The sequence below is a fragment of the Petaurus breviceps genome, unplaced genomic scaffold, assembly GCF_028583685.1.
Source record: "Petaurus breviceps papuanus isolate PSGF00001 unplaced genomic scaffold, PetGlider_PUasm1.0 428, whole genome shotgun sequence".
In the NCBI taxonomy this organism is placed as follows: Eukaryota; Metazoa; Chordata; class Mammalia; order Diprotodontia; family Petauridae; genus Petaurus; species Petaurus breviceps.
This window is the reverse complement of record NW_027186331.1, coordinates 231,055-253,514: the sequence shown is the minus strand read 5'-3', so window position 1 is coordinate 253,514 and position 22,460 is coordinate 231,055. Positions and strand designations below refer to the sequence as shown.

General features: G+C 45.0%; 1 protein-coding gene across 4 annotated transcripts in view; it reads right to left on the bottom strand.

Moving 5' to 3' along the window:
* LOC138171360 (solute carrier family 5 member 4-like) overlaps positions 1–22,460 on the bottom strand; it is a 42,865-nt gene that overhangs the window by 15,175 nt on the left and 5,230 nt on the right. For all 4 annotated transcript variants that reach the window (XM_069100802.1, XM_069100804.1, XM_069100805.1 and 1 more), the window contains exons 2-9: positions 21,549–21,620; positions 20,675–20,779; positions 18,162–18,221; positions 17,618–17,722; positions 11,463–11,568; positions 8,932–9,012; positions 6,420–6,640; positions 2,247–2,382 (exon numbers count right to left, since the gene is read on the bottom strand). In XM_069100802.1, the coding sequence (XP_068956903.1) occupies positions 2,247–2,382; positions 6,420–6,640; positions 8,932–9,012; positions 11,463–11,568; positions 17,618–17,722; positions 18,162–18,221; positions 20,675–20,779; positions 21,549–21,620 (886 nt within the window). The remainder of the gene's footprint in view (positions 1–2,246; positions 2,383–6,419; positions 6,641–8,931; positions 9,013–11,462; positions 11,569–17,617; positions 17,723–18,161; positions 18,222–20,674; positions 20,780–21,548; positions 21,621–22,460) is intronic.

Below are 22,460 nucleotides of genomic sequence, written 5' to 3'. Positions count from 1 at the left end.
TATCTATCTATCTATCTATCTATCTATCTATCTATCTATCTATCTATGTATCTGCCTATCTATGTATCTACCTACGGATATATGTATGTATGTACGTACCTATGTATGTATGCATGCATGCATGTATGTATGTATCTGGATGTCTGTCTGTCTGTCTGCCTGTCTATCTGACTATCAATCTATTAATGTATCTGTCTAGCCATCTATTTGTTTATATCTGTCTCTGTGTCTATCTCTTTCACCTGTGTTGGACTGTCTATGTGTGTTTGTATATATGTATCTATCTTCATGTCTGTTTATGTATGTATCTATCCATATATATGTATGTACCTATTCATTTATTTATGTCTGTCTATCTGACTAGCAAACTAGCTAGCTACATGTGTCTACCTGTCTGTGTCTGTATCTATCTATCTGTCTACCTACTTATCTGACAGTCTGCAGGAGATTGCTTTAGGCCTTTTAGTCTGGGAACCAGATGGGGGTTGGACAGTGACTCAGGAAGACAGAATGTGAGAGAGGAAAGAGGGGGCTCCACTAAACAATTTCCAACATCCAATGGAATTTTGCAAGCAAAAAAGAAATGTCCCCTTCTCCTTTCGCCACCTACTCCCATATTGCTAAATCTTCTCAACTGTTTTTCCTCTAAGCTGTTCCTAATGTTCAGTTGAGCTTAATTTAATTTTAGTGTATGGATAAAGGGCCGGGAAAGACACAGAATGCTATTACCTCTCTGCTCTTGCTCTCCTCTCCATACAGGAATGGCCTTGGGCTTTGTAACCCCCTGGAGACAGTCAGGAAGGCAGCCCCTGCTGCCAGTGACCCTGTGAAGGACCAAAGTCTCTTTTCCACTGAGGCTGATGGGAGCCAGACCAGAAGAACAAAGGTGGCATTTCTGTACCAACCCTCAAACTTCACAGGGGAATGGTATTGATAGGAGGGAGGGCAAAAGAACCATGGGAGGTACAGAACCATGGAGGTCTGGGAAACCCAGTCCCTTGACTACTTTTTTCCTTTGTTTCCCTATGTGATATGTGCCCCATGGGTGGGGGGGGTATCTCAAATAGCTGTAACCTGTGGGGCTTAACCAAAGGTCTGCAAAAGCAATACCATTATGTCACAGTGCCAGGAATAACCCCTTCCCCTTTCTGTGGAGGGGCATAGTTGGATATAATGCTAGACTTAGACTCAGGAAGACTTTTTGCAATTTTGGGCAAGTCATTTAACCTCTGTTTGCCTCAGTTTCCTCAACTGTAAAATTATTTTAAAAAGAAATAGTACATACCTCCCAGGGTTGTGTGGACCAAATGAGATGATATATGTAAATCACTTGGCATGACACCTGGCACATATTGGTACTTATTAAGTGCATGTTTCCTTCCTTCCCTCCATTCTGTGGAATGGGCTTATAAAAAAAGTCTTGGGAGCTTGCAGACAGAAGTCATGGGACCCCCACTACATGATCTTCAACCAGCTTCAAAGAATTCACGTATTGTCCTGAACTCCTCCTTGCTAAAGCAGGAAAGTTGGTATTTTAGAAATGAGAAGGGGCGGCCAGGTGGCTCAGTGAGTAAGAGCACCAGCTCCAGTGTCAGGATGACCTGGGGATCACATCTGGGCTCAGATACTTAGCACCACACCCAGAAATAACTGGCTGTGTAACCTTGAGCAAGTTACTTAACACCCATTGCTTAAAAAAATAGAAAAAAATGAGAGCAGACATAGCAGGAGTTTGGGGGACCAGTCATCACCAAACTGAAAATCAAATTAAGCCAAATATCCTTTCCCACAGGTAATCAATGTAATCAATCAACCTGAAAGTACCACACAGATCTGGATCTAGAACCATGTCTAGAACCAGAAGGGGCCCTCCCTAGAGGCCACTTGGTCCAACCCCTTATTTCCTGGGCTCAGGCTTAGTGATGACAGTGACGTGCCAGGGGGTAAAGGACAATCACATGTAGTAGTTAGTTACAAGTTAGTAAGTTACAAGCTTAGATACAAACTCAGGGCTCATTGACCTCAAGTTTAGGGCTCTTCCTCTGTACTATATCCTTCCAAATCGCAAGTTTCCCTGAAATAGTCCACTCTCCAAAATGAAACCTTAAAGAGAAAAGGATTAGCAGAGAAACACAGGATAATAACACTCATTACTGACCACAAAGTAGAGAAGATGTATGGCCCAAACTTGGACCTTCTCAGTGTTTCAAAGACCTGAGGGAGAGCAGATGTTAGGGAGGATTTACCTGGGAATAGAATACGGCTGATCATACCAGGCATCACCATGAGGAAGAGGGGCAGCAGCTTCAGGTAGGCACACAAGATGCAACCAGCCTTCACATGAGACAGATTTTTCCCTGAGAGGCACCGCTGCACAATCACCTGCCAGGGAAATAGAAAGAGTGGATGGTGCAGGGCTCCCTTACTGAAGTTAAAAGGGGCTCTTGCCTACAGAGGGGATGTGGTCTGATTCTCATTTCAAGCAATGGGTAGAAGTTCTAGGAAGGCAGCCTTCAGCTCAGTGTAAGAAACAATGTTCTAGCATTAGAATTGTCCAGCACTCCAGTCCTGAAATGGACAGCCTAGGAGGGAAGAAGCAAGTTTGCCAGCACAGAAGATGTTCAACCACGTATTGACAATGCTGTAAACAGGCATTTGGTCTATATGGTCCCTCAGACAGGAGGGGGATTTTGGTTTTTGTTGTTGTTGTTGCTGCTGCTGCTGCTGTTGTTTTTGCTGGCCAAAACACAGCACTGAAGGAAAGGGGAGAAATGGATCATGGCAGAGAAAGAATGATTTTGATGAGTGTGTCCTGCCACACCTAAGCCACCGGTCACTTCCACCTTCCACACCCTCCCGCATATGCGCTGCTGGAGGAAGGTGGAGAAAATCATGGAACTGTTCTGACCAGGTCACTACAAATTTTTATTACACAACCTCAGCTGGGCCCTCACTGCTGCTCGGCAATCCTCCCATACTGCCTTTATCAACTCACGCTCCCACTCTCCAAAGTGGTTCTTCCAGACATTTTCATCCCTCCCCTTTTCAATCCTCCCATGTCCCCTCTTACCCCAGTCTCTCAGCTGAGAACATTAAGAGCCTCATTTTGATAGAATAAAATGAAGCCATTCCTTCTGAGCTCCCTCTTCTCCCCTCTTCTTCATCGCCTATCACTCAAGTGCCTTCTGCCACTTCCTCCTCCTTGAAGCCTGAAGTGAAGCAGTAATGCTTACCAAGGTTAACCCCTCCATCTGCTCAAGTGAGCCCATCCCATCTCTTCCAACACTTTGTCACCCTCACTATTTTGATTATCTTCTATCCTTCCCTGTTTATTGGCTCATTTTCTACAAACACGCCTACGTCTCCTTTATGCTGAAACCTCCTCACTTGATCTTTGTATCCCTACTGCTGTAGAAGACAGCCCCCTGTGCCCAGTCCCTCAGGCTCCCATCTGAGCAGTCAGCCTGGATTCCTCACTTCCTCTCACCCTGCCAAATCCACGCTGGTGCCAAGGCCTGTCTATTTCACCTGTGCAGCATCTCTCAAATACAGCCCCTTCTCTCCTTCAACACTGCTACCCTGTGGTGCAGACCCTCAGCACCTCATGCCTGGACTATTGCAGTAGCTCTGGAGGCTCAGTCCTTGTCAAGTCTTTCTCCAATTCAACCTCTATTCACCCACTAAAGTGATTTTCCTAACGTACAGGTACACCCATGACACCCCCTACTCAATAAACCCCAGTGGCTCCCCATTCCCTCCAGGATCAACTGCAAATGCTGTTTGGCTTTCAAAGCCCTTGATCACCTGAACCTCTCCTACCTCTCCAGTCTTCTCCCACTGTCCATCCCACTCATGTCCTCTTCCATCCAGTGACCCTGGCCTCTTGGCTGTCCCAGGAACAAGACCCTCCATCTCTCAGCTCTGGGCATTTTCCCTGTTTACCCCCTATGCTGAGAATGTTCTCCCTCCTCCTACTGTCCTTCCCGACCTCCTTCAAACAGCAGCTAGCATTTACCCTTCTACAGGAAGCCTTCCCCAACACCCTCAGTCCCAAAGTCCTCCCTCTGCTGATGATCTCCAGTTATCTTGTATACAGCTTGTTTGTGTGTGGTTGTTTGCATTTTGTCCGTCTCTCCCCCCCCCGCCCCATTAGACTGTGAGCTCTTTGAGGATGGGGAATTTTTGCTTCTTTTTATACCATGAATACTTAGCATAATTCCTGGCACATAATAGGTGCATAACAAATGTTTATTAGCTAACTGGTTCTGGAGTCAGAGAGTCTGGGTTCAAATCCCATCTCTTAGAACTCCTTCATGTATGATCTCAAGCAAACATTTCAATTTCTCTGATCATCAGTTTCCTCATCTGTAAAATGAAGGTATTGGACTCTATGATCAGTGTGATCCTCTGAGTTTTGCTGCTGATAGGGAGACATGATAAAGGGTAGATCATGGTCGACATGATGGGAGGAGGGAGAAAAGAACAATGACCTTGCCTTTCATGAGTGTTTGTGCACAAAAAAGCCTGTATTCATGGTAGGGAAGGGAAATCAGGAAATAATCTTTGGGAACATGGTGTGTTGGCCGAAAATGTGGTTTGGAGAAGGTGTTAGGTGAATTAGTGTATGATTAATGCATGCTGGCTCACTGAGGAAAGCTGGGGGTGCTTAGGGACACATTCCGGACCTCTTGAGGTTAATGTCGCAAAAGACAATCATGAAATGATCACAAACTAATTCTTATTGCTTATAATCAGAGAGAGACTTCTGAGCCAACTGAGTCTGACCCTGTGGGGAATTATAGCCATAATTCTGTGATCTTTCTGTTTGGGATTCTTAACTGTGTGATATTGGGCAGGTATTTTCCCTCCTCTTGACCTGTTTCCCCTCTACAAGATAAAGAGGATCTCAGAGGTCTCTAAATGGGTGATATCATGAAATTTGAAATGCAGATGAATAAACAAATGAAGAAATGAATGTGTGTGTTCAAGAAGAGATTGAGAAAAGAGAAAGGGTGTGTGTGTGGTAAGGGGAGGGAAAGAGGAAAGGCAGAAGAAGAAAAAGAGGAAGGGAGAAAAAGAAAAGGAGGGGTAGGGGAAGGAAAAAGTGAGAAAGGATGACTTAGGGAAGGGGAAACAAGGAGAGAGGAAAAGAAAATGAGAAGTTGAGGAAGTGAAGAGAAATAGATCTTTGAAAACTGGAATTTGATGTCAGTTAGTGATTGGTCTATTTGTTTCCCTGAAATCAGAGCTTTTCGAAAGAGGGGTGTGATATCTGAGGAAGTAGATAGTGCCCCATCACTCAAGGTTTTCAAGCCAAGACTGGACTGATGGCAACTCAGTTCTGAGATTCTGTGACTCTGCCCCAGTGATTCTGTTCCCTCCTTCCTCTGACTTCAGTTTGTATTCCAGGTCCTACTGACTTTTTAGTGTTGTTGTCACTTTGACATCGGAATGTTGATATTTGAGTCCTTGACTCCACCACTCTGTCCCTGACTACTTGTGACCTTGGGCAAGTCATTGCCCTTCCATTGCTTTACCTTTCTTCTTTGTAAAATAAGGCTGTTCATTCTTGCCCTGCCTCCCTCAAAGTATTCTTGGGAAATTCAACAGAAATAATGATTGGGAAACATTTTGGAAAGAGGAAAGTTCTTTGCACAAACAAGGACATCATCTTTTTCTTAGGTAGCATGACAAAAGCACTGAGCTTGGAGTCAACTTTGTGTTCAAATTTCTTTTTTTTTTCTGGGAAGCAAGTGACTTACCCAGGATCAACAGTGGGTTCAGTTTCATCTCTTCTAATCAATCTAACTCAGCAAATCATTATAAAATGCCCACTCTGTGCTAGTCCTTGGGGATACAGAGTTTAAAATGGATCAGTCCCTGTGCTCAAAGAGTTTCCATTCTTTTAAAGGGATGCACCCAAGTAAGGAAGAACAGAGTATACACAAAGAAATTTCCAGTGGTAGAGGAAATTTCTACCTGTTCTTAACAACAGGAGGGCCAGGAATGGCCCTGAGAAGAACTTTGAAGGAAGCTACAGTTCTAAGAGGCAGGTGAGGCAGGGAGGGCATGAGGCCTGTCTTAAGCACTCTAGCTGGATGACCTTGGCAAATTCCCTATGCTCTCTAAGCCAGTTTCCTTACCTGAAAAAAATGAAGGGGCTGAACTGTACAATGGGATGACCACTGGTTTTGGAGTCAGAGACCTGGGTTTGAATCCTGCCTCTATCTCTCACCAGCCATATAGATGTGGGCAAGGCACTTAACCACTCTGGGCGTCAGTCTGCCTATTTGTTAGAGGAAGTGGCTAGGCTAGAAGATCTCAGGCTCCTTCCAGCTCTGGGCTGGGATCCCATTTTCCTATCTTATAGAGAAAAGTGAAGCAGTCCTTTGGCTTCTCCTCTCTCATGGACCTCTCACCTGGTCTGCACACCAGTACCAGATAGAAACGATGTTCATTCCAATGAGTATTCCTGGCCATGGCAGTTCACCAGTGATGGGATCCTGGAAGAGGTGGAACGAATCTGCTTTGGGCATGTAGCATTCTGGCTTCAGAGTTACATTTTTGTCCATGATGACAGATGGGATGGCTTTCATGTACTTCTCAGTGAAGGCCTCATACCCTCCCACTTCTGCAAAAGCTAAAAACATCAGGAAAAAAGAAAATTCTGAGTGTCCATTGGCAGCCCAGAGGCCACATCAGGTGAACATGTCCTCAGACCCTGATTATTATGTCCAAGTACATGATGCCATCAGCAGCCATAGTGTCCCAAACCTATTGTCCTTCCCACTCCTCTCCCTGGCAAAAGCCTTTCCTGATCTTCTCCAGATCATCCTGTTTCCCACCTCAAATTATCTTGTATCATGACATTCCTCTTTGTTCTGGAGTTCATTAGCACCTCTTATCCCGCTGTGTCAGAGCTTGCCACAATGCCTGTTATTGACTGAGTGATATGGGTACAAGAAGAAAGTTTCATCATAGGCCACTGACCTGCTATGGACTTTGTTAGCACAAGATTACTTCCTCAGGACCACCAAGCCCCAACAGGACACAGAGTACTCTGTAGTTCCACAATAGGGCCCCCACTCACCCAGAAAGCATAGATGATTGGACAAGTTTTCCCCAAACCATTTTCTAAACTCTGACCCTGAACAGCCTATGTAACTCATAATTAGACTTTCTTGAGGGTATTCTCGTACCTCTCTAAAATAGGAATTGTGTGCAAAGGATAAAGCAACTTTATCTGTCTCCACTGCATAGGACACCAAGAATCCACGCAAGGCAAAAACCCAATGAGCTAGTAACAGAGAAGGCTAATATCTACTCCCATCCCATGCTCACCCAGCACCCCTTCTCTCACCAGCCATCAGGCAGTAAGCTTGTACAAGTTCACTCACAGACTTGCAGCAGAACTCAATTCTATACTCTACCGCCTTCTTCCATGCTACCAAGGAGAGCAAAGCTGAAGGAATTTGATTAGGCTGTGATACAAGCAAGGGGATCATGGCAACATCAAGGAGAGGTACCACAACAGAACTTCACCAAACAATGGGACAAAACATGTGTGTTTGTGTGTTAGTGTGTGTGTGCGCACACGTGCACGTGCATTTGGGGGCAAGGGGAAGTTGTGGCATTCCATTAAGCTTGAGGGAAAGAGCAAAGCATATAACTGGGGCGAAATCTGTTTTCCTGGAAGTTACTTGGGGCAAAGATTAGGGAACTATGAATTACCCAGTGCAAGAGGATATTGAGGTAGCATTGAGGGCTAGCTCCCAAAGAAACTGCCATCAAAGAGAAAGGAGTCAAAAAGTGAGCAATAGAGGGGGCAAAAGGAAAAATGGAAATAATTGAAATCTTGGGAAAAAGAAAAATCAAATAAAAATCTTGAGTAGAAGCATACTGATCAGCAAGGAATATATTAATAACAGAAGGGAAAATGGTAACCAAATGACTGAAGGAAGTTCAGTTATCTCTGAATACACATTGCAAGATAAGGGATAAATGAATCTTTTTAAAGTGTGTGCCCGATTTTCCACATGGAGACTGGTGTACATTGGTAGGAGAGAAGAACCTGGGATCTCAGGAGGATGTTTGGTTATTCATGATTTGCCTTATCTTGATTGAAAGTTATTACTTCTTCTTTTGCCTTCTACTAAGTAGATGTTATGATTGTTATTACACTTTCCTTGCTGCTTAGGAACCTTTTTATGTTTAAAAATTAATGGTGTCATTGTAACTAATTAAATTGGAATAGGAAGTGAACCAGATGGTGCTCAAAATCTATACCGGAATATAGCAGAAACATATGTATGTACACATACAAATACACACCAGTGTTACTCCTAGGATGGGGATATGGAGAAAGAGAGAAGGAAGGAGAGACAGACAGAGCCAGAGATAGACACAGAGGAGCTCTGCTCACACCTCTGGGGATGTGGTGAGGTAGTAACATGGATGTAGGTGGATTAAGCAATCCATCACAGGGACAAGACTAAATCTGAGGAAAGTTGGCAGTTGAGACCATACTTGTGCCACAGTCTAAGTACAGATGTCTACTGGAGGGACCCTCAGAGGTCAAGTAGTCCAGTCCTGTCATTTTACAGAAAAGAGCAATGAGGCAAAGAGAGAGGAAGTGACTTGGCCAGGATCACAGAGTTAAACACCAAAGCTGGGATTTGAATCTAGGGCCAGTGCCATTCTACCAGACCACATTGCTCTCCATGATAAAGTGGGCTTATCTCTTCCCTAGAGTCCTTCACTGCTAAAATCACAGATTTCCAGAGAGCAAGAAAAGAAACCCCAGAGGAGATGGACAGATGGACAGAGCTTGCAATAGGCTCCCTAGCTCCTGGATCTGATCCAACACGCCCACTGCTCAGGCTCACCCTCCATTCCCCAGGGAGATCCCTGGCCTGGCCTGGCTGTACTTACCATAGCCAGTGAGGATGAAAGCACCGACCAGCATAATGACCGTCTGTAGGGCGTCAGTGTAAATCACAGAGGCCAAGCCACCTGCCGAGGACAAGGAGAGAAATGAGGACATTTGGATTCCAGGGGAAGGAACACAATGCAGTAACAATAGAAACCATTGCTTCTTTAATATTTTGTGTCCCTTCTCTCATCCTCCCTGCACTCCTGGCTTTCTACCATGGCTTGGGCTCACCCACCTTGGAGAGTCCTTTGGTTTTATGTCCCCCTGGTTTTCCTCTCTGATCTCCCCAGGCTTTGACCCAATAATTTACCATAATGGCCAAGAATCATATATGATTTGGTATAGTAGATGCAGGAGGGACCAGGGATTCTAGAGATACCAGGTTCAAATCCTGCCTCTGGCCCTCACTAGTTTTGTGGCCCAGAATAAGTCACTTAAACTCTGTGATTATCAGTTTCCTCATCTTTAAAAATGAAGATAATAATAACAATGTTATAGAGTCAAGAGAAGGGTGCATTAGGAGGCTGAGGACCTCGTTTTAGATCTGTTCTCTGCCGAATCAATTAAGCAATTCATTAATAGGTACCCATTAAGCACCAACTATGTACTAGCTACTACCCTGTCCTACCTTGGACAGGTACATTCACCTCCCCAACTCATAGTTACCTCCTTGTAAAAGGAGGGAGTTGAAACCTAGGACCTCTAAGGTCCAAATCTATGGTCCCACCTGTAGTGCCCAACTCACCCAGGGGTGTTGTGATGCTCAGTAAGACAGTGTGAAGCCCTGTATACCCATCAGTTGTTGTTATCCATTAGATTTAGAGCCACACAGGACCATCTTGTCCAACCCCCCTATTTTACAGAGGAAGAAACTGAGGTCTAGAAAAGGTCATTGACTGTAATGGGGATGTAAATTTAAAGATCTTCCCTGCCCCTAGGCTAAAGTGCACCTGGAGCTTGGGGTGGGAGGCTTGTTTTTCAGTAGATACTTCTTGATTGGCCAGTGAGTCAATGAAGTTGTTACATTCTCTGAGCCAGGAGAAGGCTATATACGCCCTGATGTGTAGCTTTGTTTTGGGGCTCACTTTGAGAAGTGTTCTGTGATTTGATCTGGATTCTGGGAAGCTGTTGTTGAGAGCCCCCCTCGGCTTTGAAAAACCCAGATGTTGAAACCCAGATGTTGTTTGGTATGGATGTAATGGTTGGACAGTTTGGAAATATGTCTACTTGATCTGTTTCTGTCTTGATAATCCTGTCTGTATATTCTGAAATTCGGGGTGTTGACCTTTTTCCTCTGAACTAGGTAAACGATACATATCTGACTGATTAAAGTAAGCTTGTTAACCCATTTTGAGTTGCTTTCCTTGAACAAAGCAGATCTAAGAACCTGTGTTGGCAGCGACCCTGAGGATGCTTGGGGGTGCTTGCTGCTACACTGCCCCACCTAAAACCACCCAGGGAGAGGAGCTGGGATTTGGAACTAAGACCCGAAATTGTAACCAAGACCCGAAATCCAGCCACGTGCTCTTTTTATGATGCTGTATTGCCTGGACCATTGAGGTGGTGTGGTCAATTGGGTTGACCCTGGAATTCAGTGTGTGTGTGTGTATGTGTGTGTAAGTGTATGAGTGTGTGTACATGTGTGATGGTTCTGGATCCCCTTCAGTGGTCATTCACTTGCTGCCTTGGACTGTAAGCACCTGACTCATCCCAGCATTCCTCTAAATTCTTTACCCCTGCTTTTTGGCTCTCCCTTCAACCCACAGATGCCCAGGCCCCTGGAACAAGGTCCTGCGGCTGCATTCTTTTGGGTTGGGCTGTGCCCAGGTCAGAGATGAGAAATGAATGAGTGCTGTCTCTTTGCAGTATAGACCAAAGGGACTGCTACTCGATGATCCCAGGAGTTCCCACCAGCTCTACAATCTTTGTTTTACAGATGAGGAAACTCAGGCTTGGAGAAGGATCATGACTTTCCCAACATCTCACAGAAGCAGAACCAGCATTTGAACCCAGGCCTCCTGCTACCTTCCATTGTACCACACTCCTTCCTCCTTACTTTAGTAACAGAAACACAGCATCTCAGAGCTGCAATGGACCTCATGAGTCTGGCCCATGTCCCCAGAGAATACACATGATAAAATCCCTGACAAGTGATTCCACAGGCTCTGCTTGAAGGTGTCCAGTGATGGGGAACTCACTACCTCCGGAGGCAGCCTGGCCTTCCTTGGGGCAGCTCTCACAGTTACTAAGTTCTCTCATCCATTCAGCCCAAATTTGCCTCTTCACAATGTCCACTCATTGCTTTTGGTTCTGCCTTGTGGGGGCAAAGCAAAACAAACAGATCGTATCCCTCTGCTCCATGACACCCTTTCAAATGCTTGAAGTTCTGGATCATGGACCCTGTAAGTCTTCTTTCCTCCAGTCTAAACACCCCGAGTGTAGTCAATCAGGCCTCCTGGGGTAGGCACTGTCCTGAGGAGTCCAGGGGCCTGGAGGGCAGTGAGTCAGATTGAGAAGCTGAAGGACTCACCTGCAGTGGTGAAGATCCCGGTGATGAACAACAGCACAAAGATGGCAGCATAAATATCCAACCCAAGGGCCACATTGATGAATACGGCTCCTGAGAATATGCTCCCCTGAGAATGAGAGAAGTTGTCAGACTCATGACTGTGGAGGGGCTAATGATGACGGGAGACAGAAAATCCCCCAGGTTAGAGACCTGGGCTCTGAGTCACCATCTGGGTCCTGTCCTGGCTATGCCACTGTAATTACTGTGCAACCCTGAGGAAGTCTCCTTCCCTCTCTGGGCTTCACTTACTTCATCAGTACAAAGAGAGGGATAGACCAAGATGATGGAGAAGCAGTGTAGCAGTCTACTGGAAAGTGTACCTGATTTGGAATCAGAAGGTTTGACCTTGAACCCTGGCTCTCTGACTTACTGCCTGGGTGGTCTTGGCCACTGGCTTCTCCTCTCTGGGTCTCAGTTTTGTTCTCTGTAACATGGGGAGGTCAGACTAAGATGAATAGAAAGTTGTAGAGTCCACAGGACTGCACTAAATTGGGAATCCCAAGACTTGAGTTTCAATCCTGGCTCTGTGACTTACTGCTCTGGCATCTTCCTGCCAGTGGACTTCATGTGTAACATAAGGAATTCAGAGTCAGATGGTCGGGAAATAATGGGAAAACCCCTGAGTTTGGAGGAGGAAGGCCTCAGTCTTAATCTCAGCTCTTTCTGTTACTATCCAGGTGACCTTGGGCGAGTCTCTTCCCCTTTAGAAGCCTGAGGTTATTCATTTGTGAATTGAAGGAGCTGGATGTTATGCTCCCTCCAACTCTCAATTTCCATGAATGCTTCAGGTCCTGCAGAATGTGTGCTTCTGTCTGTGGGTGGTCTCGCCACCATTCCAGAAGGCAGCCCATCTGTGCCTCAGGAGACAATCTTTAACAGGTTTCTTGGGCCAAAAAAGAGAAGTTTTGTGCTGCATACTTAGACTCATAAGTCACCTTCCTGATGTGATTCAGCAGGAGGATTGATAGCATCTTTGAATTGACTGGAAGGGACCACAGAGGTCCCCTCCTCCAAATATGGGCACTATCTTGGAAGAGGAAAGGGATTACCTGAGAAGCTGAGTGATTTTCTCAAAGTCAAACATCTGAGAAAGCTCTCTCTATGTCCAGTATTCTTTTCCTGACATCTTAGTGGCCACAAGACCTAGGAATTTTCTTGTTCAGTCTTTTTCAATTGTGTCCAACTCTCCATGACCTCATTTGTAATTTTCTTGACAAAAATACTGTAGTGATTCCTTCTCTTCCTCATTTTGCATATGAGGTACCTGAGGTAAACAGGGTAAGTGACTTGTCCAGAGTCCCACACCTAGTAACTGTTTCAGGCCAAACTTGAACTTAAGAAGACGAGTCTTCCTGACTCCAGGGAACATCCACCATCTGACAACCCCTCTGTTCCAGGCATGGGAAAACTACATCTTCAAGGTCACATGTGGCATTCGAGGTCCTCAAGCCCTCTGATGGAACCCAAACTTCCCAGAGCAAATTCCCTTTATCAAAGCATTTGTTTCATAAAACATGTACTCAGTCAAAAGGCTGCACCCAAGGACCTAGAAGGCCAAATGTGGCCTCAAGGCTGCAGGTTCCCCACCCCTGTCTGTTCTAAATAGTGAACAGGACACCCACAGAAGAGAGAAATGTTCAGAGAATTAGACGGTCCAGTCTCTCCATAGAGACCCTGCATATGGAACTCTGAGACACTAAGAGGAAGGATAGCATGGTGGGGAGAGTCATGTAGCCCTGGGTTTCAGTCTTTTCTCTGTCCCACAGGGGCTCAGTATGGTAAACTGCTTTATCTCCTAGTGCTTCCAGGGGACTCTCAAGGACTCTAAGGCACAGACGAGTTGCATTGATGGAAGGAGTTTCCACACTGGAAGTTCCCTACACAGTCATAGGCTTCATGCTCCCCTCCTCCAACCAAGAAAAGGAAGTGATATCAAATGTACAATTAGACATTATTTGAGGACAGCATGAAGTTTGTATCAATGAGTGAAAAACGTGTCATGAGGAAGGTGGGAGCTGTGGGGATGGCCTGGGACCTGACACACCCTGCTGTTCTTTGGGTTCTGGCCAAGTCCTGATCCCATTCTGAAAATTATGACATTGTGATTAGAAGTTCATTACTGGTCCCTCCATCACCCACTTATCACTGACCTTTGAAATGTCAATTGCAGCTAAAGCATTTGTAAGGTTCTCTCTGTCCTGGGAAATAACATTCCTACTTTTATTTCCCAACTCTGCATGTCTGAAGAGAGAGAAAAACAAAAACCATAGATCCTCAGGTGCCAGCTCCATATTTGTTAGAAGAGGAAACTGAGTCTGAGAGAGATGCAGTGACTTGGCCAAGATCCCACAACCAGGGAGTGACAGGGTCAAGATATAAAGATTTAAGCCTTTGAGACCCAAGTTCAAGGTCTCAAGTGCAGTGTCTTCACCATTTGATGGGCGCTCCCAAATAAACCTCCTTTGATTCTGCCTATGCTGTGTGACCTTGGATGAAGTCCTGGTCTCTACCTTTCCCCTTATCTGAAAAAGGACAAGAAACAGTGGACATTTGGGGCCTTGCCAGCTCTAGATGATGCTTTGAAAAGGTTAAAGTCACATTGGAATTTGTGGCTTAATTAGTAAACCCGATGAGAATGTCTTATCACTCGGCAGAAAAAAGTGAACAAAAGGTCATGTCTTTGAGATTAACAGCTATTAAAACCTCTCACCACTAGCTGAGGCAAGGGCAAACTTCCATATGTGTGGCTGCCACTCCAACATTATCAGTGGGAGCTGCCATTCACGGCCTCCCACAATCTGGCCTCACCTGCCTCTCTCCACTCTTACCACTCCTCCTCCCCACAATGAACCCTCAGCTCCAGGGACACCAAGCACCTCCCCGCCCCGATCTCACTCCCACCATCTCACATCTGCTCATAACGTTTAGCCCCAAAACTGGAAGGGGCTTCAGAGTATCATCTTGTCTTTTGTGCCAAGAGGCACAACTTTGCTCAGAATGTCTCCCTTGCTCTCCCCTCTCTCCCTACTCATGTCCTACCACCTATGCTGGAGCCTATTTCAAGTTTTACCTCTGACCAGAATGCCAGGGAGGAAGAATTCATGGGACCTTGGCAGCCACCGAGTTCAACTGATATACCAGGGTCTCTTAATCTGGGATCTATTAATGACAGATAGATAGAAAGATAGATAGATATAAAGATAGATAGATAGACAGATAGATATAAAGATAGATAGAAATATAGATGGGTGGATGGTTTTCCTTTGTAACCTTATGCATCTCATGTTATGCATTACATAAGCTGAGTCTGAGAAGGGGTCCAAAGGCTTCATGACACTGACCACCCAAGGGGACCAGCGCACCAAGAAGGTTGAGGTCTTGTCATTCCTGAATGCTAACCACCATCTCAACGGACCATTCAAGTGCTCTCCTCTGCTCTGCCCAGAGACACCGCATTCCCCTTTGGGACAGCTCTAACTCTTAAATTGTTATTCCCTCTATCACCCCAACATCTATCTCTCTGTAACTTCCCCCCATTCTTCCTGTTTCTGCCTACTGGGCCAAGCTGGACAACGCTAATGCTTCTTCTGTCTTTCAAATGAGTGTACTCCTCATTTCCTCTGATAGAACCTGAGTTCTGTGAGGTAGAGCACTGCTTCATTTCTGCCTCTGTAGTCTGAGTTCCCAGCACATGACATGGATGCCTGTGACTAGGGCAGAAGTGGGAGGGGCTATCACTTCATAGGGTGTCCTGACTCTGCTGTTTCTGCCTTCTTACCCTGTAATGTTACATTGCACTTTGTAGGAAAAACTCCTTAATAACCAAAGGCTTCCAATGTGGAATGGATTGCCTTGCCTCTCATATTCCCTATCAGCATGTAGCTTGGGTGCCACCTCTCCCAAAAGGCTCTCTCTGATTTTATCCTCAGAGATGTTCCTACCCCTGTGATCCTCTCACTGTCCTTCTGATGCTTATCCTCTGGACACTGGCTAGATTACTGAGGTCCTTCATAAATTATGGTGCCCAGACCTGAATCCAATACCCCTGGTCCAGCCAAGGGAAAGGGCAGAGAGCTTGCTACCACCCTAGCCACAGAAGCACAGGCTTCCACAGTTGGAAGGGACCTCAGAGGCTGTTTATTTTAACTTGCACTTACCACAATACCTGGCACATAGTAGGCACTTAACAAATGCATATTGACTGCCTGACTTGTACTGATCAAGGGTGCCCCCTATGAACATCTCCAGTAAGTGGTGATCCAGCCTCTGCTCCAAGGGATGGGGAGCCCATTTTCTATTCAATACAATGAACATTTATTAAGCTCTGACTGTGTGTTCAGCTCCTGGGATCCAAAGACTGAAATGAAAGGGTTTCCATCTGCAGTCTAGTTGAGGATGGTGGACATGCATATAAGTAAAATATGAGATGGGGGGCAAGCAAGAGATCCAGGCAAAGTATACTGGGAATATTTGAGGGAGAAATCAAGGAAAACTTTGTGAAGGAGCCAACAACTGAGCTAAGCCTTGATAGAGAATCTGATAGGATACCCATCCCACTTTGGGACAGCTGTATTAGGAAGCTTTCCCTGACATAGCCTCAATCTGTCTCTCCTTGAAAATTCTGACATTTTTTTCCAGTTTAGAAGAGAAAATTAAAACCCTTCTGCTGGACAGTTCATCCTCCAAGAAACTTTCAGCAATTATTTGCATGTCCCCTTACTATCTGGACTAAGTTTGTGTATTCATAGACTCAGAGTCTGTCTAAACTGAAAGGGACCTTAGTCTCATCTTCCTCTCTAGACTAAACAGAGAGAGGTTAAAAGCTGTGCCTCATCATTCTTGGAAACTCCTAACAGCTGCAACTTTGCCCCTAGTTGTGTCTGAGTGCAGTGCTTATGAAGACGAGATGGGACCTTGGATATTATCTGGACCAGCAGTTCTCAAACCCTTTGGTCTCAGAGCAATTTACACTCTTCAAAATTACTGAGAACTTCCCAAAGAGCTTTTGGCTATGTGACTTATGTTTATTGATATTTATCTTACTAGAAATAGAGACATCTTATCATCAAGAAGAGAAGAAGCATTATTAAGTACTCACTATAGGCCAAATAAGGGCAACTTGGTGGCTTAGTGGATAAGGTGCTGGCCCTGGAATCAAGGGGATCTGAATTAAAATCTGGCCTCAGGATGCATGACCCTGGACAAGTCACTTAACCCTGGTTGCCTCAGTTTCCTCATCTATAAAATGAGCTGGAGAAGGAAATGGGAAACCACGCCAATATCTGCCAAGAAAACCCCAAAGGGGATCACAAAGAGTCAGACGCAGCTAATCTACAATACAACAGCAACAAAAATGGGCCAAACACTGTGCAGAGTCTTTACAAATATTATTATGTTAGATCATGACAACTCTGTGAGGTATGTGTTATCATGATCTTCATTTTACAATTTGAGGAAAGTAAGGTAGTGGTTAAGTAACTTACCTGGGGTCACATAGTTGGTATGTGTCTGAAGCTGGATTTCAACTTGGGTCTTCCAGACAAGAGCAGCTAGATGGTGCAATAGATAGGGTGTTGGCCCTGGAGTCAGGAAGACTCATATTCCTTAGTTAAAATCAGGCCTCAGACTCTTCCTAGTTGTGTGACCCTGGGCAAGTCACTTAACCTGTTTGCCTCAATTTCCTCATCTGTAAAATAATCTGGAGAAGGAAATAGCAAACCACTCCACATGCTGCTCACCTGTAGCAATCTCCATTGTTTTCCTAGCCTCAGTGCTAACAGGCTTGGGGGCTGTCTACATTGTGAGAGAGATCACAGAGCCCACGAGATTCAATTATCGAATCCCTCAATAAACCAGTCCACCTTGAGGACCAGAGACATCTCCTCCTTCCTTATTTTAGCATTCTTCTTTCTATGAAGCTCACATAACCAGACCACCAATGATAACTCCCAGCTCTCTAACATCAGGCTTTTTATATTTGGTAACAACCCCCATATTCAATTCAAGAAACATTTATCAAGCACATACTCTGTGCCAGGAACTGTGCCAGGCAAGGAGTCAGCACCTGCCTCAGGGAACTTACATTCTACAAAAATGCAGAGGTAACATGAACTCACTGAGATTTTTGTGATTATACATGAGAAGAGGGAAAGGGCAGAGAAGAAGATCTGAATCCTCCTTCCTCCAAATCTCTTCATCAGGTACTCAGGCATGGTCACCACCTGCACAGGTAGGAAGAAGCAAAAATCACACTGCACCCCAAAGCATTATGGGAACATTGGGTACTGGGACTGGGTGAATAGGGACCTTTCTGAAGCATTGTGTCAGAAGCCAAGCTAATTTCATTCCCCTGATGCTAGAGGGGGAAGGCATCATCCCAACACAGGATTTGGAACCAGGGACCACAGTGCAAGACTTGCCCCTCATGAGACCTTGGGAAAGTAATGTGACTTCTCTGGGTCTCAGTGGCCTCATTTATGAAATTTAGAAGATAAAATAAAACCTCACATTCAATGCATCTTCCAGTGTTGTTGTAACTAAAGAAATTTGTGAATTTTGAAGCATTATGTGAAAATGAGCAAATAGCCTTTCAAGTGTGTTGTATGGAGAATTGAGGGTGCAGGATTTTGGAAGAGATAGCTCCTCCCCTTGGGTACTCACCCCAGCCTTGATGTAAATGGGGACAAAGATCCAGCCTAGGACCAGCAACAATAGCAAGCCCTGTAAGAAACCAAGGAAAGACCACATAGGAATCAGGCTTATCTTCTCACTGGTCCTGCCCAACCAATGCAATTCTCCAAGATCCTGGGTTTCTCCCCGCTATTTACCTGACACTCACATGACATCATTTAAAGGGACATTGGGAAATATGGCTGTCAAGAAAGAACTCTCTTACAGCTTTAATCAATGAGGCCAAAATGGGTCCCACCTTGAGAAAGCCATTCCTTTGAGTGTGACATTTTTTGTGTTTCATAGGGAGTCTTTGAGACTCCCCTGGGCAGCTAAGTGGCACAGCAGAAAGAGCACTGGGCTTGAAATCAGGAAGACTAATCCTCCCAAGGAGTTCAGATCTGACCTCAGACACTTACAGACACAGTAAAATGAGCTGAAAGAGGAAATGGCAAACTATTCCATTATCTTTGTGAAGAAAACCCCAAATGGAGTCATGAAGAGTTGTATACAATGAAACATAACTGAACCATGAAGGCTCCCCTATTAAAACTCGAGCAATCTCTGGAAGGAGGAACACGTTAGACCTTGGCCTAGCCCTTTAACTTTCTCTGAGTCTCAGTTTCCTCTTCTGTAAAAGGAAAGGATTGGACTAGGTTCATAGGTTCCCAAAGTGGGAGACACCACCTCCTTGGGGGCACTGGAATGATCTGGGGGGTACTAGTAGCCTCGGGTGCAATTGGGGGGCATTGAATAAAAATAAGGGGATGGTGGAAATATAAGGAGAGAAGAGAAGAAAATTTTGAAAAACCTTTTATACATATTGACCTGTAGTGTAACAGAGTCAAAGTTATAGTGATTACATTATTCTACAAATAAACACACTAAAGGCAAGTTATATCCAATCAATGGTCAAGTGTGCTGACAGGTCTTAAGCAAGTGTTGCAAGGCATGCATGTCAACCATTGTCAGAAAGTCCAGCATGTGTCGGCAGGACTGTGTGCATGTAATGACTTGTTTACAATGCATACTATATGGTTACATGATTCAGTATTGCATTTTACAGTTGAGACTGAGGCAGAGAATGTCAAGGATTTGCCAACAGCTTTCAATGTTGGCTCATAAAATCATGGGTTTGAAGCTGGAAGGGATTTCTAAAGTCATCTAATCCAGTCCCCTCTTTTTATGGAGGAAGAAGCTGAGGCACAGGAGGATTAAAGCCCAAGGCCGAGAGGATAAATTCCCTCAGACTGAGGAAACTCTGAGGTGGGGAAGAGAGAGCTGAATCTGAAGCCTGAAGATCATAGAATCATGGGGAAAAGCAGAAAAAATCCCAACTGAATGTGGTGACCTGGCCAACCTTGGTCCCCAAAAAGAAATAGGAGAATGCATCTCTCTCCCTCCTTGTTTGTAGAGGAAGGGAACTATGGGTGAGGAACAGTGCATACACTGTGAGGCTGACCGATATGTTGCTTGGTTTTCCTGAATGTTGTCTCCTATTTTATTCTCATTATGTGGGTGGAGGAGGAGGTGAGATATACTGAATGATGAAGGTGTTATAAGAAAAAGGATATCATTTTAAAAAATAAAAAGAAGGTCATTTTAAAATAAGAGCTATTAGGGATTTCAGAATCCACATGGTCCACCTCCCTTCTGTTACAGCAGAAGAAATGGACCAAGTGTCACACTCAACACCCCACCCTCCAGCTCCAAGCATTTTCCCTGGCTTGTCCCCCACACCAGAAACTCTCTCCCTTCTCATCCCCAGCTCTGACATCCCCGGAGACTTAGTTCAAGTCTCGCCTTCTGTCTGAGGCTCTTCTTGGGCCTCCTCCCTCCCAAGTTGCCCCCACCTCCACTAGGGCCACCCTGTTTGCCATTGTCTCCCCTCTACTCCCTATATATTTTGGATGGATCTAGTCAGCTGCTGCTGTCTCCTTGTAATAAAATGAGTTCCTTTGGAACCTCGGCAGTCAGCACAGAGCCTGGCACACAGTAACTTCCTAATATATTCTTGTTGACTGACTGGCTAAATGGATTCCCTTAGGTTAAGAAGGAGCTCTCCTGTGTATGTTGGGGTAGGTTTAAGAGAAAATCATCAAATACTTTGGCCACACAAAGAAAAGATGGGACCAATTAGAAAAGACCTGGGTGTTGGGAAAGATTGAAGGCAAAGAGGAATGGGAATGTCAGGGGATGAGATGGATGGATAGTGTCATGGAAACAATGACTATGAACTTGGACAGGCTTCAGGAGATCATGGAGGATAGTGGGGCCTGATATACAATGGTCCATGTGTCATGGAGAGTCAGACATGATTGACTGAACAACAAAATGAGATCTGTAAAATGGGGGTAATAGTACTTGTATAGCCTATCCCAGAGGGCTGATGAGTCAAAGTGCTTTGTAAGTCTTAATGGTGCTAGGGAAATACAAAGGATTGTTGCTATTAAAATAACCCCTAATTGAAAAAAGAGAGGAAACACAGCAGATGTATCACGTACGTTTGTCTCAAGCACAGCAATAGCAATTCCTGAGGCTGCACCAGTCCCAGCCAGTCCCACAAAACTGACACTGCCAATGTTACTGGCAAAGAGAGAGGCACCGATCTGGAAAGGAGAGGAAGAACATGCTGACATCAGACTGTGAAACATCAGAGACTTTTATAGGAAGGCTGAATCATGGATTTGAGAATGAGATGGGACCATTGAGAATATCTAATCCAACTGTCTAATTTTACGGAGGGGAATCTAAGACCCAGAGAGAGGAGGGTTCCTGCCCTTGGTCACACAGCTCAGTAGTAGCAGAGATGGGATTCCAACACTTCTTTTCTTGGGACTCTTAATGGTGCTTGGCAAGTTGGCCCCCTCCACTCTACAATAAGAACAGGTTACTTCTCCTTTCTGCCCTGGCCAGTCTTCTACCTGCCACTGGGTCTTGGTCTACTAAGCTCTCATATGACCCCTATTTTCATTCATCTTTTTGTTGAGTCCATGATAGGGCCTGAAAAATTTCAGACCAAGAAATAACACTGAAGAGGGAGCAGAGGAAGGGATCGGAACCCACTGGAATCCTCACTCAGTGTCTCTCTCAATTACATCTCATTCTTTCCCACCTTTATTCCTCTCCTGGTCTCTGGGCAAGATCCCAAAGCTCCTTTCCCTTGTACTTCACTTGTATTCTAAAGAAGTACATTAAAGAGAAGTGAGCAGAGCTTGGGGTGAGTTCCAAAGGGAAACCCAGCCTTTCTTCTCTATTATTTCAGACCCGAACTGGTCCTCTGCTGAGCTTCGGGCTTTCTGAGTATGAAGACTGAGAGAGGGTATAGAAAGCCACTGTTCAAATAAATAACAAGAGAAAAGAGTGGAATATACTCACTGGCCACCACACCATGTCCCTGCCAGCCAGGAAGAAGCCTCCTACTGTCTTTCGACTGGTCTTCAGTGTGGCCTGGGTAGAAAGAAGCAAACAGGACACATGATATAAGAGCTGAAGACACATTAGAGTTGGCACACAGACTACTGAGAGGTGACCCCCAAAAGAAGTAAAGAGAGATTTTCTCCACCATCATGTAGTCATATTGTGCTATGACCAAATCTCAGTATTTGTTATTTGACCAATTAGTTCTGTCTGACCTTTCATGACCTTATTTGGGATTTTCTTGGCAAAGATCCTGGAGTGGTTTGCCATTGCCTTTTCCAGCTAATTTTGCAGATGAGAAAACTGAGGCAATAGGGTTAAGTGACTTGCCCAGGGTCACGCAGCTAGTAAGGGTCTGTGACCACATTTGAACTTGGGTTCTTCTGATTCCTGGACCTACACTCTCTCCCAATATGGCTTCACTGAATCTTAGGACTCAGAAGGAGTCACCCAGTCCAGCCTCCCTTCCCAGCTCTGGTCTCTTTTCTCCTCAAACAGGTTTAAATTATCTATATAGTGAAAAGAGCAAAGCCCTTGTAAGAAGCACTTTGCTCTGACAAATTTCAGATGAACAAATGTGAGGCTACGTTACGTAAAGATTAGTTGCTGCTGGGGTTGTTAGGAAGATGTCTGACTTCTACCTGGGTGGCTCAGTCCTTATTACCTCTGGGATGAAATAAGAAGTCTTCTTTTTGGCATTTCTAACCCTACATGACCTGTCCCATCTCCTCTGACACTTTTAAGCCTTAGACTTTGTTCCTCTCCAACTGCACTGGCCTCCCTGCTGTTTATCAAACCGGACCAGTTCTGTACCTTTTCGTTGGCTGTCCCCATAACTGGATTTCTTCCTGTCCTCACCTCCCCCTATTT